Below are 27,037 nucleotides of genomic sequence, written 5' to 3'. Positions count from 1 at the left end.
AAAAGAATCTGACTCCACAAGATGGAACTCATTGGAAAATGTTTGCTTGATGCAAGAAGATTTGGTGAATTAGGTACATTTTTTTCCTAAATGTATTTTATCTAAATAAATTTTATCTTTATTTAGATAAAATACATTTAGGAAAAAAATGTACCATGCACCTAAATGTCAGGTGCAACATAATGGAAATTATTTAATTCTAAAGACTGGTTGGTACTGGTAACATTTGTCTTACTGGACTGTTTTCACTTTTAAACTGAAAAAGGAACTTATACAAATACCCTTAAAATCTTAGAAAAACCAATCTCCTAGGCCAGAGGTGTCAAACTCATGTTGTCACGGCAGCGTCACATGACGTATCGGGACTTTTTCCCCTTCACCAAACTGGGCGTGGGCAGCGCATGACGCATCCAGCCCGTGGGCCAGGAGTTTGACAGCCCTGTCCTAGGCCATTAACCCTGTTAAAACTGCAATGTTTAATTTAGATTTGCATTCTCAGCCATTTCATCAAAGTAATAGGGAATCTCATGCGAAGGGGCTCCAATGGTGGTGAATTCTTCTTTAAGTGAAAGGGTTTCTCCTTTATCTCTTAAGGAGACCTTAGTTTCCTTCCTCCTAAAGAAGTTGTTGATTGATCCCAAAGTATTGAACAACGATTGGGTAAAGCAGATTATCTGGACACTTTTTAGTCTCCTACGTATATTTCTAATGTGAAAATAAATTATACAGGCAATAACACAAAGAAGCCTTTAATATGATATTGCTTCACAATAGAAATACAATATTCAGATGTTCTTCTTTTAGAAGCCAGGCACCTAGGAAATTAAGAGGATTAACAGACAGACAGAAGTGCTTTAAGAAAAAATATCCCTTCAAGTATTTAGTAAGGATGAATGTAGCCTTGTATTGTTATCCTTAAAAAGTGGGCATCATTATAATATATGGTCTCTATTGAGAATGTTACATGAACAAGAGGACTTAAGTATTTCAATGTATTATAACTCAAATCTGAATTGCCAGTACAGGGCAGTTGCTAAAGAGGTTAATGGTACGTTAGGCTATATTAGTGCTTCAATTATAAGAAGCAATACTTCCACTTTTTTCTGTTAGTCAAACCATATCCCAGGAGACATATTTTAAAGTCACTGAGAAATGAGACTTCATAATCATAAGGCTAAGAATGTAAAGGATCTGAAATGGCAAAAAGCTAAATAAGATTTTGATGTTAGAAAATTATAAATGGACTAAGCATCCAGATAAATTTGAAATACTGAAACTTCTGAAATACGATTTTGGAAATAGTTATAAACAACTTCTCATGGGAAATAGATTTTGTTTGTTTGTTTGTTTTTTAACACAAAACAAAGATATGCAAATTCAAAAACTGGACACTAGAGGGGACCAAAGATTTTAGATAGAGGAAAAATTTACAAGCTTGTAAAGTATTGCAAAACATAACTATGAAAATTCTGGAGACTTTTGAAAAAGGGAATAAGAAAATAGCAGCCACAATATCAACAGTGATAGATATCAAAATCATCTGCAGAATTGAATGATTTTCACATTCTGACATTAATTCTAAACTATTCTCAGTAATAGGCAGTGCTAAATGCAGAGGAAAGGTAACGGCAGGTATAAATTAATTTATTAAATTTATATGCCACATATTTTACTTTGCAAAGCAACTCTGGTTGGGAAGAAGATAGGAAGAAGAAATCTTTTTACACAAGTCTAGTGAGAAGCTGGAATAAAAGATTTTAAATATTTTGGTGGATTTTCAAGAATTAAGCTTAAATTAGTATGTTTTTCTGAAATTCAGCTTTTCATCTCTTGCAAGTGTAAGAGCTCTATGCTATTTAAAATCCTCACAGTTCACAAAAAGCTGCAGTTAAACTTAGTTGTATGAATTTAATTTCTATACATTGCCCCAAAGAAAACTAGTTGACTTTGTCAACAGAATATAGAAAAAAACCTTTCTCCATAAAATATCAAAGATTAAATGAACTAGAAATAGCTGTCATAGAACAGCTTCCTATACTATACTTACTTAAGCTGATGGAATCTCTCTGTCCAAGTTTTTTTGCTCAAGCCAAACTAGGACAGTCTACAATAATTAACTTTTTCTATAAAACAGATGGCATCCTGTATCTCCAGTGTTAATTATATTTTGTTTAAATTAGAGTTCTGATAAATTCTAAATCTGAATATTATAAATCTAATCTGAAATAATCATATTCATTACTTCTCTAGTTTCTCCTCACACAAATTTGTAGCATTATGAGGAAACAACAGCATAATCAATCACAGGCCTAAAACAAGATGTCTTACACCAGAAGTCCTGAACTCCCAGTCTGTGAACCGGCACCGGTCTGCAGCATGCTAGAAACTGGCCGCACAAACAAGCAAAACCCCATTGGCAGGATGCAGGCAGCATGTGAAACCACACCCCCTCTGGTCCGCAGGAAAATCAATCTCCATGGAACCAGTCCCTGGTGCCCAAAAGCTTGGGGGCTACTGCCTTACAATATATAGGCATTGTACAAGTACCTATGAAGTAAAATGTACTGGTAGTCTTGGGGAGAATTTTAGTAATTCCTTGGCTCTTTATAGCAGTATGAGCAATAATTTATGTAAAGATTGGTAACTTTTTCCAGACCGAGGCGACTTTTAACTATTGAGTGGATTCCAGGGACAATGTCATCGTTCCAGAAAATCCCCTCCCCAAGTAAAAACTCTGAAGCAGGCATCTTTCAAAGTTCTTTTACTAGGATAGGTAAACTGGCACATCTGGGAAAATCTGAATCTGAGAGATCTGGGTTTTCCCTCACTAAATCAAAACTCCAAAACCAACCCCTAATTCCTCTGCCAATCACATGCTCCAATCGCCAACCGTCCCACCTCGATACATCACTCCAACCACTCCTTCTCCAGCTGCAGGACCGGCCTGACCTTGACCGGCAGGAAGGTTATTGTGTCTAATGGGCCCCTCTACTAAATCCCCCCTCCTACTTTCCCACATATGAGAAAGTGGCAGCACGGAAGCTTCCGGCCTAGTATGGCTTCCAAAACTGACAGACTATAGTCCAAAAAATGATTGAAATTAAAAAGTAAATTGATTTACATTTATATTTAATTAAAATTTAAATTTTGCTGGTAAGATGACTCTCATCTCACATATTTAATTTTCCCCTTCTATCGTTTTAAAAATTATAATTTGTATAAATTTTGGAGAGAATCATTCCAAAGCTTTTAGAGGCATATATCATACTGGAGTCTCAGGCTTATACTCTTTGTATAAGGGATATAGAAAGAATTTCATGTGTTCATGTTCTGTCTATTACTTGCATTAAGCTACTTCCAACATCAATGTTAAAATTACATGAAAAATCTGTGTACTGGAAATTGATTGCAGGATATCTTCCTTTCAGTCAAAAAAGATTTCTTCCTTCTGCAACCGCAACTGTGAAAGTAGCTCAAGCTAATAACATTTCTTAACCTGCATAAGTAGCTGATTAAACCTGGGATCAGGATATCTACTTAGTACTCACAGAGATTAAAGCAAGAGTCACCCTAGCAAGAAGCACAGAATTCTGTCTTGAACTGTGACACCAAGCACAGCTTTACCAATACCAGAAGAGATGGTCTGAAGAACTAAATTTTGTTTCACAATTATTCAAAGGAGCAACATTGTATCAGTTTATTTGTGGACTTTTATACAAATAACTGAAGGTGGGATTGCAGCATTATTACATATTTTGCTGTCTAGAGTCACTTTTCAATTGTCAGAAAATCCTTGAAGCAAACTTCCAAATTTAATTGAAATTCAGTACTAAATGTAATCATTTCCCAATCTATATTTAACAACTTATCATATATTTAAAAACTTCTTTACAACTGAAAATAAAGCAACATGTAGTATCTCTGGAGAACATATTTTATCAGTGTGTGCCTGTGAATGTATGCATGCTTCAATTTAGCTGTCAGAAACTATGTTCCTATAATGTTCAGATTATATTAATTCAGCATTTAATTTTATTCAGGATTTAATTCTAATTTTAAAGAACAAAGTATTTTAAGGGATGCGATAGAAACAGTGAGAAAGACTGCAGGGGTATCCAATACTACAATATAACTGAACTTGAATTATTTTCAGATGGATCCTGATAAAGATACTATACCAGATTTGACAGCCGAGTTAAATACTACCCAAAAAAAGGGAAATAAATTTAAGAGCCAAGCATGTGCTATAAAGGTATAATTTTTATTGATGTATATTCTATTAATATAACTAAATAAGCCATTATACTCTTGAAGCATTTTGAAATGCAATCTGATCAGAATCAAGAAATTTGACAAATAGCATTATAAAAAGACTGTCAGTCCTGGAAGCCATGTTTTACTTTGGATCTTCAGGGATGCCACATTTAGTGCTGTGAGAAATTGGGAGGGGGGATTGTATGGAGTTGGGAGGATATGTAACCATAATAACATTCTTTTTTCTGAGAGTCAAGGACATCTTGCCCTGCACCTGGAGTGGTATGACTGGGAAGAATCTCCAGTTGGGACGGTGCATTGATTGGACCATGTGATTGAAATGTGGGTGCTGGAGTAGGACTTTCTTTTGGGTAGGGGGTGTTACTTGGAATCATGACAAAGAATTTTGCATGAAATGTTTAAACATTCAGCATTTTTAAATCTGGCAATTTTATGTCACAAATGGCTAAAATGATATGAATACCTTTGAAAAATTGAATTCTATGACATGGATTCCAAAAACTACAAGAAGACAAAGCTACATTAGTTGTTCAGTGAAGTCTCATTCTAAGATTAGAAAAGGGTTTCTCACAAACTTCCAAGCAAATATAAAAACCTTGTTGGATTTGTAATTATTCCCCCCTATATTGGAAGCTGTTCTTCTGCTAATTGAAGCAGCTATCTGTTAACATAGGTACCTTCTAAAAATATGTCATTTTACCAAGTTCCAGTATATATTTTGGAAACAGTAATAGCTGTATTTTAAAGTCATTGTACTAGCTTTTTTACTGTAGTAATAAGACCGCTTTAGAGACCATTCATTATATAGCTGTAGGAATTTTGCTCCATTAGGAACTTTTTGCCTTTTTTTCTGCTTCCTTTATATTGTTCTAAATAGACAAATTATTAAGAAAAATCAGTTAAAAGAGTAGAGCTTTAGAGGATGGTGAGAGAGGAACTACTCTGAAGAAACAGATTGATTCTCAATGAATATTCACTTTGCTTTTATCAAAACAAAAATGTACAATTTGCTACAAAAATCAAAGGATGGACATAAACAATTTAGTTGCAAATCAGACATTTTTAACATATAATTATTTTATATTTTTTAAACATAACCTTAATAGGTTACATTCATGCTAACTTAATTACCTTTACTTCCCACTGAAATTAATGGAAATGTTAATCATGCCAAATCCCATTGCTTTCAAGAGACTAAATGCAAATTTGTCAAGATCAGATCTCAAAAAGTTCTGTAAAACGATCTATATGCAAGTTGAAAAGCTACACCGTGAAAAGTTGTATTATTATGAAAAATATAACCAGCAAAATATACAGGATATTTATATAAAGTAAACTTTCTTGGACTGTATCAACACTGGGTCATTAACTAGAAAGGTTTAGTAATGGCGAATTATTCTTATGCATTCTGTAAAAGAATCTGATAAAAATAAAACAAGTCCATATATATATTTACACTTCTCCTTAGACAATAGCATACTGTTCGTATAAAAGGTCTCTAATTTTATAGAAATCTTCACAGAGACAACCTTCCAATCCAATACGTCCAGTTTCAGTCTGTAACAAAAACATATCCAGTTATTTACTTTTTTGAAGATTTCCTACAATTGATACATTAAATGTACACACACATACATTCCCTATATACTTACCCTGCGAACAGCGACCAGGTTATTACACACTAGAACTCCTCCCACAAATTCAGCTTGAACTCCTTCTCGCAACAGAACTTGCTTAAAATCAGACAATCTTGGCTCATTCATGAAGACTGACTGATGTCCAGGAACCTTTTGTCAAGAGGATACAAGCCAAAATAAAATTTCAATATATTTCAAATACCTGAAGCATCCCATCAGTAAAGTTATTCTGGTTTTATATTACAAAATTTATACACATTTTCATAGGAAAAAAATTATATATATTGTACATCATGGTAGAATTTATTAAAAGCCTCAATTCTGGTCAGGGCTATATAGCATAAGCAATTTCAAAATCTTTAACAAACATGCTCCTAGAAGTGGCATTGATAAAGTCATTATTTATTTATTTGCTGCCCTTCTCGTATCAAAATAACTCATTTCATTTGATTCAGAGATCTGACACATTTGAGGCTTAGTGATTTTTTTTTAAAAAAGCTCAGCTTTCATTTAGAAAAGAAAAAAAATCCTGACACAGGAAAAATGCTACTTTTTAGTATTTTATAGTATGTACATGACCGACAGTAGCGCTTCATTTTTTATTACACAAGAAGCTGCTTTTATTTTAACGGTAACAGGTATACAACTAAAAAAAGCAACTAAAAATTTGGGTTCCTGTCATGAAATGTATTTTAATAATTTCTTTATATACAAGACCATGTTCCCAAAGCAATAAAAGCTCACTTTTAAATCTTACCTCATTGGGTGGTAAGGGTTCCAAAGTAGGAATAATTTCACTCTCTTCACAGATTTCTTTGTCATCATCACCGAAGAGACTTTTAATGGCCTTTTGCTGTGCCACAGCACTGGAATCTGAAGAGGGTGCATCTACTTGCATTTCAGTGTCCTCACCATCATCTCTCAGTTCCCCTTCTTCCAAAATTACCCCTGTGTCTACTTTTGATACTCGCATGTCCAGAACTCCATCTATCCATGCAAGTTCTGCATCTTTAGCTTTACAAAACTGAAGGGAACTTACTAGGGAGTCTTTTAACCTAACCTAAAACAGAATTTAAAAAAAAACCTGAAATAAACAAATGAGAAAAATGTACATTCTCAGTAGCACTGCTTGCAATACATCAATAGCCAAAGAAGACAGTGTGAAAGACAATGAAATCACACTATCAAGACATTGTTTTTATTTTTGCCATTTATTGTTAAGGAGTACAGTGGTTTAGCAAATAACCATTCAGTGACTGGAACCAGAGAGCCATTTATGTCCCATAGCAGGCCAAGCTTACTAACTACATACAGCACTAAGCAATGATTTGGCAAATAATATAATTTATTGAAAGAGCACAATTGCCTGAGTCTTTATAGTTCAGAAAGCCAGAAATCACTCTATCAATCACAATTAATTCCTATAATACTCCAAGTTAAAATCAAAGAAATGATGCAATGACTCAGTGCAAGGCTAAACAATAGGAAGACCTTGTAGGGAATTATCTTATTGGAGTTTCAAACAGGAAAGTACCAGCCTTGGGGAAAGAGCACACTTAACAAAAGCAATCAAAAAGGAAATATTGGCTAATTATAAAATTAACCTTGCTATGGATGGACAAATGTTTATCACCTTATAAACCAACTTAAAAGTATTTATAAACCTTTCTTTTATAATAAAAATATATCCAAAAGATGTTCTGTAAATTATATTAGACGACTGAAGTACATGATATAAATAACAATTGCTAATAAGTACAAAAAAAATTCTATAATATTAATATAATGACAAATACATGCAGCAAAAATCATAGCTTACTATTGGAATATAAAAGCTCTACCAACCCATCACAGTCATTTTTAAGGAAACACCTAAACAAGCCTTTCAAGGATCTTTTTAAAAGGAGCCAGTGAGGAGGTCTGACATTTCCTATCAGGCCAAAATATAGATATGGTACCATTCTCTGCTCTGCCCCCCTCCCCAAATATCTTCCTGTGGTTTGTCACACAAATTCTTTTCATGGATGACCATGTAACGAGACTTCAAATGCAAATCTCAAAGTAGGGCAGGCTGACAGAATGACTGCAGTCTCTCAAGAAATGAGCCCACAGATCCTTCAAAACTTAATACCAGAACTTTAAAATGCCCTAGAAATGCATCTTGAGGCAGCTCAACAATAAAATTTCATGATCAGGCTACTGGGCTTACTTTACTTTCTCTTGCATACAAATCCTTTGAAATAGGTTCTTTGTAACATGCAGGAGCATGTCCAAATCACCTTTTTAATCATTAAAAACAGTGGCATATTGTTCCAGGCTTATATATAGTATAGTAGTTCTGGAAGGTGTTGCTAGGTGCCTCCACATGCATATCCACCAGAGCCACTGGATACAGCTGGGAGTAACTATGTGCCTCCATGCACATGGAAAGAGTCAGGAGCAAGCTCTAAAGCAGATCTACAAGCCTGGAAAAAGATGTGGCTGCTTTAACAATTCAAAAAAGTGGTTTGTATATACTGTTGCATGTTCTAAAGTACATCTTGCAAGTGTTAGTCCTTTTATAAATACTTGGAAGTGGCTGAATTGCGCTAAGTATACCTTGTCATACAAACATGCAAGTCTTACTTGATATATGTGAGTCTCACTAGTTGCATCTACGGTTTCATGCAGTTTGGGCATGTAAACTTTAATGTCTTTCCCCCCAAAAGCTCTACAAGATTCAGTGAGATCTTGACTGGCCTCAGGAGGTCCATGGACAATAATCAATTGCCGTGGCTTCATTTGATTAATAATTTTTTTAATGGAGTCTCCATCAGAGCGGCCTTCATAATCTATGTATGTAACTCGAGCTCTAAAAATAAGATAAAGGAGAAAAAAAAAATAGAGATGAAGAAAAACAAAATCTAATCTTTACTGGCTGAGCTGAATATATACATGTCACGATGTAGCTGTCATTCAAGCGTACTAAACTGTAATCTTACATTTTGTAACTATAATGTCATTATGATTTGCAAATGTTTTAATAATAATGCAACCTTTAACTATTAAACCAGATGGTGTAATTTAAGAACTTTGCAAAATGCTGAACGTTTATATTTAATAACAAAAGACAGCAGTTCCAGTTTTTAAAATGTGCATATTCTGCATTAACAATGTTTTTTGCGATGTAAAAACTTGAATCGTTAACTAATTAGAAATTAAAGGGTTGCAATCAAGATGAAGTGATGGAAGTGATCTACATATTTAAAAATATATACTTAGGCCTGTGAAAATTAGTCATCAAGAAATAAAAGGTCAACTACTTTTATAGAGCAACACTACCTTAGAAACAGTGTGGAAACAGAAAGTAGAGTTTTTACACTGTAAGAAATTGAATTCTTCTGTATCAAATATTTTTATCAATTATTTAGTTATGAAGATCAGCAATTTAAGTATTGTGTATACTCATTAACTGTCATACAGAAGAGCTTCAAAAGGATATTTTCAAACTAGCAATGGAGGTTCAAGGTAGATATGTCATAAAAGGGAATGTGACTCCCAATAACTGCATAGATGCATCCATTAAGTTTCCTTGGCAACAGCACAGAAGAGGTTTATCACTGCCACCTTCTGGAATTTTTGTTTTGTTTTTATCCAATTTATGGCCATAGAATTCCCTGATACTTACACTCATTATGTGATCGTGTGTCTGCAATGTTCTCATGTTAATACAGCTTATTGGTTAGCATTAAAGCGAAGACATATTATTCTCCTGTACATTTTTATACACACCGCAGTAGAAAATTATCAGCAAAACAAAACAGTAATTCTGTAGAAAAATTATTCTCAGCTGTTTGTCTCCCAACAGATTTCTGATGCCAACAGATTTCACGTGTCTCTCATTACTACAATTTCATGCTTCTTTGAAAGTTTTGCAATATACTTTTATTATCTGTACATCATTCTCCTTGGTTACACAAGTTATAGACACACAAATATTGTTTTGGTGTATTCTTACTATAAACCAGCATACTCTTTACAATACTGGCAAATTTATTCATTTGTATTTGGGTGCAGGGATACTTTTAACGTATTGTGAACTCTTCTCTACATACAAATTGGCCCATTCTCATCTACTCTTTTAAAAATTTAATATCATGTTCCATTGTATCTTTATCTTAGCTGAAGGGGGAAACGGGGTTGCAAGTTTGAAAACCTGTTTTTAACTCCAGCAACACAGATCACGTTTTACAACCCCCATTTTTGGTCGTTACTTTTATCCACTGGGCTTGTTCCTGTGATATTTTAAATTTACTGTACTCAGCATTAATTTACTTGCAATTAAGCAAACTTATAAATCAAATGAAATAAATGAACTTTTCCCCTATTATCTAATCAATCTAATGCAATACTCATTGCAATTCATTTGCTCAGTGTACATGTTGGTGTCTTTATTTTCCAATATTCTCCTCCAAGAAGCTTACTTCTAATGTTTTGTGTTCTGCTTTGTATTCTATACATTGTCAGTTAGAATTTTATTTTTTACAATATCACACAATCCATCTCACAGTATTTAGTTAGAAGAAAAAACTATTTTGAATCTGCTGAACAACTTTTTTCTTCACAAATTGTGAAGAATGTTTCATTTAACAACTGCATCGTTCAACAATTAATTTTCCAGTCTCTATTGTGATCATAACCTCAGAATACGCTAGATATAGGTTATAAAAAAATGAACAGTAAATGCAGAAGTGAAAAATTTCACAATATTAAAAACTAAGGATCATTTTAATACACCCATAAGAGATATGAGGCAGGCTCAAATAGGGTGAAAGAGATTGCAATAGATTAATACACATCACACACTATGCTAATACCACCTTCAACAAATCTATATGCACTCACTTAATTTCCATTGATTCCATTGCTGAAATGCATTTAGTAGGAACATCTGATAAATCTTGATCCATAGGTTCTTCTCCATTTGTAAGGCCAGATTCTAATTTGTTCTTTTCTTCTTCTGTGGCCTGAAGTTCTGGAACGAGGAAATCCTCAGGTCTAAATACAGGAACATTATTAATTTTATATTCAGACAGATTGCCAAGAAAACCTGTGGCACTTTTGGAAATGAAAGTATTATATATACTCTTCATTTACTATATATAACATAGATTAATAATACATTACTAGCATAAATAACTGAAAAGGTATTCATCCAAATGTGGGCATCTCAATACATCCAGATTTCAACGTGCAAAATGGCATTTCCCCTCAGAGCTGCTTGCTTCCTCTCCTCCAAATCTGCTTTAGACAGCTTCCCTGTCCTCTGGCAGCATAAAGAATTGTAAAAGAGCCGAACAATGTGTTCCATCGAAAGTTTTTCATTATTTGGTGAATTATCAAGGTTCGATACATTTAAATATAGCATTTTTTTTAGAGAACTATTAATTTCATTTGAGATAAAACTGTATTTGGAAAAATGTGCATTCTACATGAAGATAGTAAGTCAGTATATACTAAAATGTAAGAATATTAGAATAATAACCATTCCCTCATCTCCCACTTACTTGATAATTTCTCCATATTCATCCCATTTAATTCTTTCCTCTGGAGCAGGAAACATAGGATAAGATTTTTTGGCTTGTTTGAAGAAGCTTCCTTTTCGATTCCCTTCACCTTTCATCATGAGATCATGTTTGGTCTTATGAACAGATGGTTGATCAATATCTTCTTCAGCATCACTCTCATCACTGGAATCTATATCTGCTCTAAAGCAAGAGTCCAGAATAATTATACTTATGAAGCAAATCAAAAAATATTTATATTCTGATTAATTCATTGGCACCTCAATTCTTTGCTATAAAGGTAAAATAAAATTGCAAAATATATTCTACATAGCTATTAATTTTGAAGTTAACAAAACACAAATTACTATATTTCTAAGGGGGGGTATTTACTTTTAAATTGCAGATCATAAACCATATTTAAAGGTAAATTTCATTAAAGTCAAAGTAAAGTAAAGCTGAAATCAGTTCCTGATGACTTTCATGGAAGTATCTGTCCAGTTTCCTTGGCAATGTTATGGAAATTACCTTCATGCAGAAACTTTTTTTCAGCTTCCCAATCAAGTTCACAAACATGGAATTCCTAAGTGGTTCCCCTGTGAATTCTAACCAAGGCTAATCTGGTTTAGCTGTCTAAACCATCCAAGACTGTCTACATGATGCTCTCTTCTGGGGCAGTCAATAAAGCCATTTCAAATATGTTTCCAACTGGGCTATTTACATTGTAATTCAAATTGCTTTATTGGAATACTGGGAGTTCTAGTCCTACCTTATGCAAAGGCCAACTGTGTGATCTTGGGTCAATCATTCTAGCTCAGAACTAGGAAGGCAATTGCAAACCACTTCTGAAAATCTTCCAAGAAAGTTGCAAGGACTAGTCCAGGCAATCGCCAGGAGTTAACATTGACTTGAAGTCAGAAAAACACAAGAAAACCTTAAGTAATCTTGAGACAAGTATTCTAAACTGGATGTATTAGAGGATCCATTAAGAATGTGCATTAATGAACAAGGGTCTATGTTAATGTATAGGAATATTGAAGGCAGATAGATACTCACTCTTTTGACTGCTCTAACTTTTTTGCTGCCTCTTTTTTAATTTTTTCTTTTTCCAGGTATTCCTCAAGTTCTTTTCCTTCAAGTTTTACACGTTTCCTGAGCTAAAGGAAAATTATACATTAGTAACTCTTACATTCACCTACCTTACACGTTCACATTTTACAATGAATCCTTAAATAACGACAGTGATAAGCAATGGCAATATTCAATAGTACCTATTGGATAAAAGTTCGATCTGCAATAAAGTATGCAATGACTTCTAAAATTATTTTGGTATTATTTTGCTTTGCGCGAAACAGACCACTTAACATCAATGGAAAATTCTTCAAGAAACTCAGGTATTTTTATGTGTATATGTGACTATTGTTCTACATTTTAAATTTCAAGCAAATACATATACATTATATAGCTACAGTTAGTATGGAACGCTTATGCCTCTTCACAGCTAACTGATCAGCAATTTTATCATTTTTGTTTTCTTCAAAGTGTGAGCATAATTTATATAGTTCACCAAAAAACCCTGCACAAAGGTTTGCATTGTATATGCATTGGCCCAAATGTGCATATTTTTTGAAATTAATTTTTCACTAACGAAGTTCAAAATACTGTAATGCATGCATGGATTTAGGGGTGACTATCTAGCAGATTTTATTGCTTTGCTCTGCTCTACTTTGAGTCGAGGCAAACCCTTGCGCAAGATCGTTGTGTTGTTATTCTTACACTAGCTTAAAGGTGTAATATTTTTATTAAAAAGTACTGCATTTACTTACCTCTATGTCTATAACTTTTTCAGAAGCATTATCTATTAAAAACCGTGCTAGTGTTCCAGGAGTTGTTCTGTATGTCAAAATAATAGAGTTTTTGGGATCCTGACACCATTGTATAAAGAGATCTCTTGAAAATCCGCAGTCCAGATCTGGCTGGCTAGCAAGAACAACTTTGGGACTAGGAACACGAGCCAAATCTGAAAGTCCATGACAAAGAGACAGATGACGAAACTGGAAAGGATTGTTTCTCTTATCTTCAAAGCACCTCATTAGCTTGTCACTCATCCATTCCACCTGTATATTGAGAGAGAAGTACAGATCAGTTATCCTTTTTAATACTAAGTGACAACAAATTTCCACCAACATTTTAGACAGTGATTTGGAAGGACAACTGGGTCATTTTGCAAAGCATGCTTTGTATGGTCCATACCTTATAATATCTAATATCTTATTAGATGTTATGTTACTTGATACATAAGGTTAAAATAACTGCTTTACAACAGTGAGTTTCATTATAAATAACCTGACAAAACAAACCTGAGATTTTGAAAACTCCACAACGTTGTAGCTGACATTGTTTAAAAGTGCCAAGGAATAAACTCCTAAACCAGCGTCTTTTGTTCTCCATATTTGATCAAGCAATTGGGCAAGTTCCAAAACTCTCCCTGCAGTGTCCACAGCTATTAGGACATTTCCATCACCCCTCAACGTTTCCAAAATATTTGCTAGAGATAAAAAGATAACAAGTAAATTACAATACTGAAATCCTTATATATACAGAACTTTCATGTTAATAATTAGAGGAAAAACCAAACAGCATCAAGGGTAACTTCTAAGCAACATGTGATAAGTAGCAAATTGATAACTTAATGTAAATGACCCATCTACAAAACCTTTTAAAATAATGTATGGGAAAAAATCATGCAGCAGAGAGTGTCTAAGTAAAAATCACTAACCATACAACCCATGTTAATGAAATGATAACTGAGGTTACCATTTAGTACTTTACCTCAAGCCAAATTACTAAAAAAACTCTCTTTTTTTGGTTCTGGAGAAAGAGTCTTAAGAATTTTTTTTTAATGCCAAGAAAAGAATGGCTTTTCATAGCTAAAGTAATATTCATGTGAGAAGAGGCAACTTTTCAAGTAACAACATCCCAAAAAACAAAAATATATTCTGAGTATCCATCAGAAATATTTCCATTAAAATTAATTTATGAAATAAAATCAGTCATGTTTCACTTAAAATATGCATAGAGTCCCTTTTTAAATTAAAACTGAAATTATTTTCTAGGTCATTACTGATCTTATCCAAAGATCGTCCTGTACATTCATGAACATTATATAAGTGAGAGGATGAAATCCTTGTCAAGAACAAAAACCATTCCATCCTGAATCCCATACTAAATTGTTATTTCATTTGTGTCACAAAATACATACTTAGCAGTTGCTCATCTCTTTGTTTCCGCCTTGGCTGTACATAAGTAGCATTGAACGAATCAGTGATGAGCAAAGACGGTCTACTTAACATTTCCAAGGAACATCCATTTAAATGACTGAAAAAGAAGTTATATCAATTTCAGTGTATAATTACACAAATAAGACAATTAAAACTTGCTGAAAATAAGAGATTCTCTTATTTTCAAAAACATCAGTTTTTATTAGAACACACAATTTAATTGCAATCATGAATTTAAATGTATTTATAAATGTAAATACATTTATATACAAAAGTACACGGTGCTATAAAAATTAGATATAGAAAACTCAAATTTCTCTGCTGCAATTTACTAATAAATAGTGGAAGAAAATGGAAAAAACAGGTAAGGTAGATTGGTAAAAGGAAATACAGTTACTAAAAAGTCACTAGTAGGCTAAAGTTCTTGTCACTTTAGTTTGGTTGGTGTATTATTTACCATATCCTGTGCTGCAAATAAAACTAATGGTATTCTATATGCTGCAAATATCTGAGCTCCTGGGTATTTCCTTAACAATGAGAATATAATGTAAAAAACAAAGCAAAGAAGGAAAAGCCTATAGAACAGGGGTGTCCAAACTAGGCCAGCGGGCCAACTGCGGCCCGCGGGTCAGTTTTTATTGGCCCGCAGCAAATTCTGAAAGTATAATTGAATATGGCCCTTTTCGGCCGCCTCCCGGTGCTTGCCCGGTGGTTCGCTGCGAGGCTCGCGGCTCCTCCCCATGGGCGGGGAATAATGAAGGGAGGGGGCGGAGGAGGCGGCGAGCGGGAAAGAGGCTGCTGGCCATGCCTGACCCCAGCAGTTCTACCCTCGCCTTCCTCGGGCCGCCTGGCGAGGCTCCTCGCGCCTCCCCATGTCGGACACGCGTGGCGGCAGTGACAGCCATCGAGAAACAGGTGAGGAGGCGGCGAGCGGGAAAGAGGCTGCTGGCCGTGCCCGACCCCAGCAGTTCTACCCTCGCCTTCCTCGGGCCGCCTGGCGAGGCTCCTCGCGCCTCCACCCCTTGGGCAGGGAATAACGAAGGGAGGGGGCGGAGGAGGCGGCGGCGAGCGGGAAAGAGGCTGCTGGCCGTGCCCGACCCCAGCAGTTCTACCCTCGCCTTCCTCGGGCCGCCTGGCGAGGCTCCTCGCGCCTCCACCCCTTGGGCAGGGAATAATGAAGGGAGTTTCAAGTTCATACCAAATACAAAACAAAAGCCAAGATCAGGGGTGTCCAAACTTGGTCTCTTTAAGACTTGTGGACTTCAATTCCCAGAGTTCCTCAGCCACACCCCAAAATAAGCCACGCCCACAGAACTGGTACGAAAAAAAATTTGCCCCCCCCCCTTTCAATGGTGTGGCCCGGGCCTTTGCTTATTTTACTGTATTTGGCCCTCACCAAAAAAACTTTGGACACCCCTGCTATAGAAGAACCAATTTATCTGGAAAAATGTTTTAAAGTTCATTCTTAAAAAAGGAACAAATGTTATAAACAGATTTCAACAGATTCTTCATAATTAAGAAGAATTTATATTTAGCATTTTTTCCATGTTAGATTTCAAATTAGTTTCACTTTTGTAATATTTGTCAATTCTCAAAATAAAGGTGTAATGACATCCTAAAGAAATGAATATAAAACAATGCATTATCCTATAAATAAAATCTGATCTACCACTGTTGACATTATAGACAGCTCCGTAGGTAAAATATGGAATCTACTTCTATAATTAAAGCAGAGACAGCACTTCTATAATTAGAACATGGATGACGCTATAACACATTTCTAAATTTATTGCCTTTTTAAAAATTAAAATTAAACATTAGGACACTTATTTTCCCTCTGCCAATTAGATAGCAAATTGTAAAAGGAGAGTTAAAGAACCATCTTTAATTACTTAGTAGAGCTGTGTAGCACTTCTGTTTCAGAAGGAAAAACCACATATAAAACTTGATAAACCACGTTTCTTTTCATGGAATCATACTGGAAGTAAGGGTTCACTGCACAATGCTAGGAAAAGACTTTGGTGATTTATGAATTTGTTGACAGGTCCTGCGGGAGAATCCTCATGTGAAGCATCTTTTTTCCTTCAGATCACGATTTATTTTGAAACTGACAACTGAACAATGGCATTGCAGAATGTAGGAGGATATCTTTGATTGAGGAATATTATGCATTTCTTAATGCATTTTAAACATTGTCTAGTAATTTTAAAAACAGGAATTATTAGAGATTTCCTCACCCTCAAATTTAATTTCTGCATGTGCAAACCCCTGTCACATATACAGGATTCTTAAGATTATGAAGTATGGAAGAATAAGTAAATAAGGTTCCTCTGTAGTACTGATTTCAACTCATTGATTTTTCCACTTGCAACAAAGTTCCAAAAATATCAGAGCCACAACTAACATGGGAAGTTCTCCCCAAGTTATGCCAACTATTTTCATACTCCTGCCAAGACAATTTTATTTGCATGTTCACTAAATCACCAGAAATACAATCTTGATTTTAAAAGACTACTTTCACTCACAAAACCATCCATGACCGAGTGTCTTTAAACATCAGAAATGTTAAGAAGCTGTAGTAGGAAAGTAGCAACATCTGTGTACATACATCTCCCTCTTGTGGTTGAAATCAACTGCATAAACTATTTCCTCTTCTCCATCTTTAACTATTTTCCATATTGTACCTCCTATCATGTGGCCTGCTGGTAGTGGAGTGATGGACAAACCATGCCCTTTACCTAAAGAAAAAACGTAATTTTATACACACCCTAATTACATAATAGATAATGCAACATTCACTCCCATCACCACATAACTTGGCTTCAATTCTTCCTACTAATACAATGTATTAAAGTATTATTTTTTCTATTATTTTTTTTGCTAATGCAATTAATAACAGAACCTACTTCTAAAGAAAAATGGAAAGGGAAACCTTTCAAACAAGTATTATGAAACTAATGAACAAGCTCATGGAACAATCTGTCTCCTGATATTAAGAAAAAAAATCTGCAATAAAATGTTGCCATATTGGGTACTTCTGATCAGGATTCTAGCAATTCTTCAATCCTTACTCCCGTATGTTTTCTCTTACCCATCACTGATTCACCTCATGGTGTCCACTGACCAATGATTCTAAGGCCTCACACAGCCTTATATCAAGAGTTGTTATAGCTACTCCTTCTTCCATCTTGTTATTAATTGATCTTCCATGCATTCACGGAACATGATTTTGGACTGCACCTCTTATGGCCTTTCCCCTTGATTTTTTTAATATATCTAAACATTTCAGGGTTTTAGCATTTTTAGATTAAGTAGTGGTTTGGACTATGTAGTCACAAATCAATATTACATCTGGGATCAGAGACAAGGAAAGGATAAATTAAAAAAAAATAGAATATTATGTACTTCACTTAGCTTGACAACATGCAATTGTATAAACATTTGCTAAGTTTAAAACTGGAAGATTTAGATTTCAGAAAAAAGAAACAGAAATCCCAAACAACAGGACATAACACTGACTTTAAGAGTGTTTTTTTTTCACCTTTCAAATTGACAATCTGAGAAAATTTTAGTTGTTGTATTTTATCAAAAGCTGCATCCACATCATCCAAAGTGAACAAGGTGAAGTCTTCGGTATTATGGCGTGACTAGTCAAAAGGAAAGAAAAAGAAAATATTCTCGTTAAAATTAGCCGCATTGGGGAAAAGTTTAAAATCATACCTCTCAAAAAACTGAGACATGAGCTTTACCTGGTAAAGGTCATACATGAACATCTGACCCATTTTGTATACAGGAATAGTTGCATAAATAGCACAGTTCAACCCCATCTTTCCTACTGCATATGGGAGAGCACCTAAGTGCAGAGGATCAGGATGTGAAAGAAGTACTGCATCAACCTGGTGAACATGTCTACAAAACAACAACAAGGGGATAAAAGATTCAATTTCACTATTTAAAAAACAACTATATCAATGATAGTATAGTGTACATCATTTGAGAACTTTTACTTTTAGTCTAAAATAAAATTTGGGTCTAGAGTTCTATTTTTAAGGAGGAATTTCCAATGAAAAAAGCTCTTCTCAGATGGGAAAATGTTTCTTTCAATAAAAAGATTTTATCTTGGTAGTTATTAATGTCCTGCTCTCCCAATATATTATAGAGAACAATATATTCAAACAAAAGGGAATATCAGCAAAATTGCACTAGCTGTCTATAAACAGGATATTCAACTGCACTAAAAGCATTCATGAATTGAAGAAATTGGCCAACATAGAAAAACACTTAGAAATCAAGCTTTTGCTTCCATGTTTCACTTAAAAGGACTACTGCAAAAAACTTCAAGTAGTAGTTCTAATGATGAAATTGAATTTGGAGAATAATGTTCAAAACACTATCTTTTAATAAATGTTGCTCATTCTGTCATCCAAGACTAAAGATTATGCAAAGAAATGCAAAGTCTACATGTATTAGATTATTACAGTGTACATTAAGAAACCAAAGCTAATGAAAATCTTACTCTGTAGATCTACTCTTATCAATTGGCATTGTTTCTGTATTTGAGTACAATAAACTGTTCCATCATCACAAGACTTTTCTTGCAATTTTAAGAAAATAAATTGTAATTCCAACCTAAAAAGTAGCGCAAACTATTCTTTGTAGTTTGATTCTGCAATCGTTGTCCCTGTCTTCATGAACATTTTAAATGTTATTAAGTAAAGCAATTCAAAAGTCAATATAAAGTAGAACTGTTCTACCTGTGCTTAGCAAATATATAGTAAGAAAAAAAATCTTGATACAAATAATTTTGTACCAAAACTTTAATAATTTAAACAAAAGTGCTTTATGTTATATAAATATGCTATAACAAAAAAGCATTTTTCAAGGGTTCAGCACTTTAACTGAGTCAGATTCTACTTACTTCCTCAGGGAATCAATGATGTCCATAGAAAAATTCTCATCCCAGCCACAATCCAACAAAAAGCGAAACTCATCTACCTGGAGTAAGTAGCAGAGAGCAGATTCTTCCTGAACCCCTGAGAGGGTTGTTAGCTTGATAATTGATGTCATTTTTTCTTCCCAAAATGTTATCACCAAAAATAGTTACTATAAGGAATAAATTTTGTTTTAAAATCCTTTTTGTTACAGTTTTCATATACAATTGTGAATATTTAGAGATACTTAATATTATATTATTTTAGCATGTTTCATAGATACAGACTAGAATAGAATTTTTTAATTGACCAAGTGTGATTGGACACACCAGAAATTTGTCTTGGTGCATATGCTCTCAATGTACATAAAAGAAAAGATACGTTCATCAAGAATCATAAGGTAGAATACTTAATGATAGTCATATGATCAACCCAAGCAAACTGAAAATTTCCCCAAATCAATGCATCAATCTATGATAATCAAGACTTCAATGTAATTGGTTTAAATTGTGAGGTTAGAGATAAAACCAAAGGCTTTCTTTCTTAGAACAACTGTATCACTTTTCTTCAACATGACAGTTACCAGAATGGCAAGGCACCCCGCCCCCCATACATACATATTTTCAGTGTTTTAACATAACCCTACCTCAGGGGTGTCAAGTTTGTGTGGTATGGTGACTTTTTCCCCCTTTGCTAAACTGGGTGTGGGCATGGCCAGTCGTGACACATCCAGGCTACAAGTTTGACAGCCCTGCCCTACCTATTACTATATGTGTTTCTCTATTCTTATATAATTTTGTTAAACATATTTTTACTTAATTCTGACATTTATGGTAGCTATCTACATTTTTATTTATTAATGGCTAACTGCTAACCTTATTAGATTTTTTAATCTCATCTTTATTTTTTTTAAGTACAGTAACTCAAGGCAGCAAATATACACAGTACTCCTTCCTCCTATTCCCCCTCCTCCCAACAACCATCCTACAAGGTGGGTTAGGTTGGACTGAGTGTATGTGACTGGCCCAAAATCATCCATTCTATTTTTGTATCAGAAGATAAAGTTCATCCAAAGCATGTAGCTGATACTTTGGAGCTATGTCTAATTTTACAAAATCAAGTTGGCTTTCATCCATTAGAGAAGTCAGCCAAAGATACGCAAAATAACCAACCAAAAGTTAAAAATGAAATTATATTGAAGCCATTCCATCCCAAGGAGTAAAAAAAGAAACTAACAAACTCATTCATTGAAACCCGGGTGATTCGAGGAAAATTACATTAAACTGAGCTTGTACACAAAGCAGAAACTACTCCATTTATTCAGGATAGGTTCTCGTTTGACAAATACAGCCTTTTATTAAAAGACACTCTTGTTCAGTCTTTGGAGCGGAGGCCTAAAGCTAAATCTAAAGATTTAGATTTCTAAATCCTGATTCACCGATCCTGCCTAACAGCCCGAAATTCTCGATGTCTTAAATTACAGGGAAGTCTTCCTTTCACAAGCTCGAGTCCAGCTGTTGTACCCTTAATTCTCCTTAATTCTTCTTCGGAGGGAAAGCGGGGTGTCATGAGCCGTGTTCCTTGAGGACAGAGCCGCACTAGGGGAAAGCCAAGTATTTCTTAAGCTGCTGCCCTCCGATACACTTACCTGTTTAGCACCCCTGGTTACCTCCGGGCACCCACATTTATTGGGAAAGGGAAATGAGAAACGAAAAACTCGCACGTGCCCATTCAGTCACCCCCAGCCCTGCCTCCGACTGCCGCCGCCGCCGCCATTTTGGGGGTAAGAAACCGGCAAATTCGTTGGAAGAGGTGGAGCCGCCGGGAGGAAAGAGAAATCTGGATTGTACTACCTACGCAGTTAAGAGGGGGGGGAGCACTGTCAATGGTATCGTGATACATACCTATATCATCCACCAGAATTGGGTTTCTAACCATGCTTTAAGGAAACAAAAAAAAATACATTGACTCGCGAGGGGATGCGTGAAATAAAATAGCTTTATACGCCCTTCCTTTCCCGCTCGTCTTAATGGTTCGTCCCGGATAGCTAGCTTTCCGAAGCCTCATCGGTAAACTGAGAGGTCGTTTTGGGTTTAGTTGACCCTGGATGAGGCCTAGGTCGTTTGGACCGGTAAGAGTAGTGTTGTGGTGAATGCAGGGAGAGAGTCAGAGGGGGACTGATGAGGGTGCGTCTGATGTCTTCAGGAGACTGGAGGCGACATTGGTTTGCCTATAGTGGATACACACTATGCACACTGTGGAAGATCTCGGGCTTCCATCATATTAATTTTTCAACTACTAATTCAGACTGAATGCATGTGTAGCTTAGTATCACCTATGCCCAAAATAAGGTGTATTCCTGGGTTAGTTGCTCAGGGCGTACAATCATATTTTGGGCAAAATGCATTGGGGAAGAGGACTTCTTCCTATTATAAGCTTCTCCCGTTAGAAAGGAGCTAGACATTTTGCTTGCATCTGGAGCAGACTGGGAATTAAATACCCATTACAGAATGCTACAGCTCTGCAATAGAAAAGGAATTCCCATAATAAATCAGATGTATTGGCCTGTCCTGGCCAATGTCACACTTTCAAGCAAAGCATTAGGCTGGCAAGCCATCCTTTAAAAAAAAACTTTCTAAGAATACATGTGGAGCCTGTAGATTCTTAGAAATAAAGCTGATTGATTCGATTTATATACCCACCCATCACAAACCCCACCCCCAATATAACTACAATTCTGGGTGAATTAGTTAAAACATAATACCAAAACACGGGATAAAACTGATGGAAAGTGGCCTTTTGTTTTTGTAGCGCCCAGATTTTTTAAAAGTTTTTTTAAATTGGACGAGGCAAGTTGTTAAGAGAAATGTTTGCAGTTCTGTTTGAAGGGCAGGTTGGCAATTCTTTTTAATGACACAACAAAGTGCGAGTCATAAGTGCCAGGATTTAACAGTTATCATTATCATCATCATCCGTTTTGGGCTTTTCATTAACCTATATTATATTATAGTAAATGACAGTAAATTTACAAAATTGAATATAGTAAATAACATCAAAATACATATGTATTTGGGATTACAAAGTTTTGGGATTTGTGTACAGGATTTGCACATTTCAGTTACATTGATTTTTATCAAGTGCAATTCCTTTGATTTGTTCCACGATTACAAGTCTGTCTCTATGGGGTAAGCCTGGCAAATGATTTGATACAAATTTGGCTCCTTGTGTATTTGTATCATAAGTAAGGGAAAAGCTTTCATTGTGACATCCCCATACATGTTTCATAATTTTACAAATGCCAGCATTTGTGGATACTTCTATACCACAATCTATGCTACACGCAAAATTTAAGTTACAATAAAATATTGTCCACATAAAATGTTTGTTTTCTCCATAATTCACATCAAACCAATGGGATTTGTTTTACAATAACAATGAACTTGCGGCCAAATAGGTATCATCCAGGAGTGAAATGCCCCGGTTCAGACCAGATCGCCCAATCTGGTAGCGATGGGTGGTTTGGAGAACCGGTAGCAAAAATCGCTGCCTCTAATGATCGCGCGGCTCAGCTGGGATTGTCAGAACCTTTTCAAAGCATTTTTTCTACAACCTCTTTGGCCGAAGAGGCTGTAAAAAAAAAGCTTTTAAAGGCTTCTGGCAATCAGGCAACTCATCTGGGATCATCAAAACCATTTAAAAACATTTTTGCAACCTCTTCAGCCGAAGAGGTTGAAGAAAAAATGCTTTTAAAAGTAAAAAAAAAAAAAAAGAAGTTGGCCATGCCCACCCAGTCACATTATACCCCCCCCCAACCAAGCCACACTCACAGAAACGGTAGTAACAAATTTTACATTTCACCCCGGTATCATCTTTTATTATAAGCAATGATGCTCATGTGGAAATATGCTATTACTTGTAATCCTTCCTTTGTCCTTTTTCTTCATAGTAACTACCATGCCTATTATTCAATTGGTGCGAGATCTCTGGCCTCTTACATTGTGTCCCCTAGGATTCTTGGTGGGATGGTACTTTGACAAGAAGAATGATGAGAAACTGGCAATATTCAGAAACAAGAGCAAATTATATCAAAGGTTAATTATTTTAATTGATTTCTTACAAGCACCTTATTCTTTCTGGATGGTGAAATTGCTTCTGAAAAGTATACTTGAGAAAAGTATTGGTAAATATAGCTGCTACTGCATTTTTACTGAAGTGTGTAAAATATCACAATTATTAAATTCTTCCTTTAAATGATTTATATTGTAATATGTTATGTATAGTATTGCTCCAAATATGGTTTGAAGCTCTACATACCGGTAATGGCGAATATGGTTATTGTGTTCCTAGACATACTTGACTGATACTTATCCTTACTTATTTATACCAAGGCAGATAAAAAAGTTCATAATAGAAACAGCAGTTACATGCATAATATATAATTAAAAGAATAAAAAATAGTACTAAATTAAAATACATGTAGAAAGATGGGAAAAACTTATTTCCAACCTTTACAAAGAAGTTTGTTATCAATAGGTTGCAGTAAGACACCCTTGGAATTTGGAAGAGTAGTATTTCTGAGCATGGATACCATGATTATGAAAATGAATCTCTGCCTCATGACTTTATTTCTAAGCCTAATAATATTTACCTTCATACTATTAATCTTCTCATTGATCCCATCACCCATCTCCTTCCATTTATGACTGTATGACTGTAACTTTTTTGCTTGTATCCTTACGATTTATATTTATATTGTTTCCTGATTGCTTATTTGTATGACTATCATCAATCATTACCTTATGATTCTTGATGAAAGTATCTTTTATGTACAGACAGCACATGCACCAAGACAAATTCCTTGTGTGTCCAATCACATGTGGCCAATAAAAAATTCTATATCCTATCCTATCCTATCCTATCCTATCCTAGCCTATTTCTATTCATCCTAAAACATTTAGAACCAAATACAAGATTCTGAAAATGTCATGTTCCTATATAGTATTTTTTCTTTGTTATATTTTGTTATTTTATGCTACTTTAGCTCCAAAAGAATGCCTCTCTCATTCCTTTTGTTTTACTCATGGCTACCTTGGGCTTTAGAAAATGACAAATTTATTGTACTTGACTTTCCTTCCTTTCTTTTCCACTGTTACTAGCTTTTGTTGAGTACCCATATTTCAATAAGTATTGTGGATATCTGTGTTTAGTAGACTTAATTATTTCACCTCTTGATTACTGTGCTAAAGCTTATTAGGATGTTCCCTTTGCCATTGCTTCTGTAACTTCCTTTGCTTGTATTATCCTGTTGACTTTAAGTTTATCTGTAAAGAAAGATTTGCCTGCTATTTTTTCACCAACTCTAGAATTTAAGATAAAGTATCATTGCCTCTTGCCCTATTTGTAAATGTTGCAGATTTCCTTAATAGTTTCAATTTTTATATCAGATTGTTTAGTGCTTTAAACATTTTTCTCCCTCTTAACCTTCAAATCTTGCTTAGCCTTGGAATATGTTTACAGAACACCCTTCAGTTAATAAAAATAATAAGTGACTTAACTTGCACTCTCTGTTACACAGTTGAGAGAATCAGCTGCTCAATTATATCAGCAGTAGCATCTTGGACAACATTGCAGTCCATCTTTTTGGTGGCTATCTAAATGCTATTCCTATTGCTATATAATTTGGGGGGAAATGTGAGCCAGCTGAAAGCAAAGCACTATACGACATAGCTTTCCCTATCCATTTATATCTTCATTTTGTTTCACATATGTGCAGCTGTGGATAGAAGGGGTGAAATAAGTTTTGCAGCTGGAAAATTCAAAAATCATTTTTTGGATGTATACATCCATTTTTCTGGATGTATACAACATGGGGAACTCAGGCTAGAAACTGAGAGACTGAGTTCTAGTCCTGTCTTTAGGCATGAAAACTGGCTAGATGACTTTGGGCCAATCAGTGTCTCAGCTCAACCCACCTCAAAGGTTTTTGTTATGGAAAATAGGAGGAAGAGGGTGTGTTGAGTATGTTTGCTGCCTTACAAAAATAATTAAAAGAATAAATACCAAACGGGAGAAACTATTCACAAATATTTGCAAGAACAAGCTAATTTTATTATTTATTTATTTATTTATTTAATCGCATTTTTATACCGCCCTATCTCCCAAGGGACTCAGGGCGGTTTACAGCCTAATAAAACATACATATAAATACAAAATAAAACACCAATTTAAAAAACTTATTAAATAAGGCCGAATATTAAAACTACAATAAGATAATAAAACCCCGTTAACACCAAATTTAAAATTTAAAATTCTAGTCCAGTCCTGCGCAGATAAATAGATGTGTCTTAAGCTCGCGGCGAAAGGTTCGAAGGTCAGGAAGTTGATGAAGTCCTGGGGGAAGTTCGTTCCAGAGGGTGGGAGCCCCCACAAAAAAGGCCCTTTCCCTGGGTGTCGCCAGCCGGCACTGCCTGGCTGACGGCACCCTGAGGAGTCCCTCCCTGTGAGAGCGCACAGGTCGGTGGGAGGCAATCGGTGGCAGCAGACAGTCCCGTAAGTAACCCGGCCCTATGCTATGGAGCGCTTTGAAGATAGTTACCAAAACCTTGAAGCGCACCCGAAAGGCCACAGGTAGCCAGTGCAGTCTGCGCAGGAGAGGTGTCACATGGGAGCCACGAGGGGCTCCCTCTATCACCCGCGCAGCCGCATTCTGGACCAACTGGAGCCTCGGGGTGCTCTCCCCTTGAATTATGCATATAATTGTATATAATTATAGAGAATACCTGTACATTCTAGCTTTGCTTTCCATTTTTAAAGCTAATTATTTAAGCCTACTTTAAAATGTATAATGTACCAATCTGTCATAATTTATTTTTAAAATTGTAATATTTTCTTCTCTTTTTATAGGGAATTAAAACCTGGTGAAGATGCTATATGGAAATAATGCGTCAAATGAGAGTTGATTCTCCTACAGTTTGAATAAGTGATTGTTCCATAATGAAAATAGAATCTAGTATTACCTTTGTTCAAAAAGTATGTAGCCCCAACTATATAATGTCATTCAAACATATAATTTGAAAGGTTATTAAGAAGGTTGTTACAGTGTGTTCCTGAGAAACTGTCTCTCTGAACTTGAACCTTTCAGTCAGCTTCAGAGGATATAGTTACATTCTGTAAACTATAGGATTGTAGTTGGTAGGGATCAGATACAATTATGTATATATTCTTCATAAATTTTTCTGGAATGTCTTCCTTGACAATTGATCTTTTTGTGCATTTAAATAAAAGTACCCTGAAATAGAATTAAAACATGTATTATTATTTTTTTACAAAATATTATTGATACTACCTTTGGGGGGGGGTTATATTTTATG

At 35.2% G+C, this 27,037-nt stretch overlaps 2 protein-coding genes across 3 annotated transcripts; one reads left to right on the top strand and one right to left on the bottom strand.

Moving 5' to 3' along the window:
* Window positions 1-733: 733 nt before the first annotated feature.
* On the bottom strand, window positions 734-21,449 carry CPSF2 (cleavage and polyadenylation specific factor 2). 2 transcript variants are annotated; one of them, XM_058162587.1, is made up of 15 exons: window positions 21,316-21,449; window positions 19,655-19,839; window positions 18,486-18,645; window positions 18,278-18,383; window positions 17,345-17,474; window positions 14,718-14,833; window positions 13,816-14,003; window positions 13,282-13,572; window positions 12,512-12,612; window positions 11,459-11,659; window positions 10,797-10,949; window positions 8,538-8,763; window positions 6,670-6,972; window positions 5,928-6,062; window positions 734-5,832 (listed from the first exon to the last, which is right to left on the bottom strand). In XM_058162587.1, exons 2-15 carry the CDS (start codon window positions 19,801-19,803, stop codon window positions 5,740-5,742), a joined length of 2,352 nt encoding a protein of 783 aa, XP_058018570.1. In that variant the 5' UTR covers window positions 19,804-19,839; window positions 21,316-21,449; the 3' UTR covers window positions 734-5,739. The 2 variants fall into 2 exon arrangements, with proteins under 2 accessions (XP_058018570.1, XP_058018571.1); XM_058162588.1 differs by having other exon boundaries at window positions 19,732-19,839; window positions 21,316-21,347.
* A 227-nt stretch (window positions 21,450-21,676) lies between these two features.
* NDUFB1 (NADH:ubiquinone oxidoreductase subunit B1) lies at window positions 21,677-26,984 on the top strand. Its single transcript, XM_058168622.1, has 3 exons — window positions 21,677-21,798; window positions 23,614-23,758; window positions 26,571-26,984. Exons 2-3 carry the CDS (start codon window positions 23,622-23,624, stop codon window positions 26,605-26,607), a joined length of 174 nt encoding a protein of 57 aa, XP_058024605.1. The 5' UTR covers window positions 21,677-21,798; window positions 23,614-23,621; the 3' UTR covers window positions 26,608-26,984.
* The last annotated feature ends 53 nt before the right edge of the window (window positions 26,985-27,037 follow it).

Source organism: Ahaetulla prasina, chromosome 1 (genome assembly GCF_028640845.1).
Source record: "Ahaetulla prasina isolate Xishuangbanna chromosome 1, ASM2864084v1, whole genome shotgun sequence".
In the NCBI taxonomy this organism is placed as follows: domain Eukaryota; kingdom Metazoa; phylum Chordata; class Lepidosauria; order Squamata; family Colubridae; genus Ahaetulla; species Ahaetulla prasina.
The sequence above is the reverse complement of the archived record's forward strand: the minus strand, read 5'-3'. Positions and strand labels throughout refer to the sequence as shown.

Bases quoted from the DNA above. Each gene is read 5' to 3' on its own strand.
- CPSF2 (XM_058162587.1), bottom strand. From the start codon at position 19,803: ATGACATCAATTATCAAGCTAACAACCCTCTCAGGGGTTCAGGAAGAA. The intron at 10,950-11,458 runs GTAAGTGGGAGA...TCCTGTATTTAG, and splicing joins GAATATGGAGAAATTATCAA to ACCTGAGGATTTCCTCGTTC. The intron at 6,973-8,537 runs GTAAGACTTGCA...ATTCTGTTTTAG, and splicing joins GTGAGACTCACATATATCAA to GTTAGGTTAAAAGACTCCCT.
- NDUFB1 (XM_058168622.1), top strand. From the start codon at position 23,622: ATGCCTATTATTCAATTGGTGCGAGATCTCTGGCCTCTTACATTGTGT. The intron at 23,759-26,570 runs GTTAATTATTTT...CTCTTTTTATAG, and splicing joins AAGAGCAAATTATATCAAAG to GGAATTAAAACCTGGTGAAG.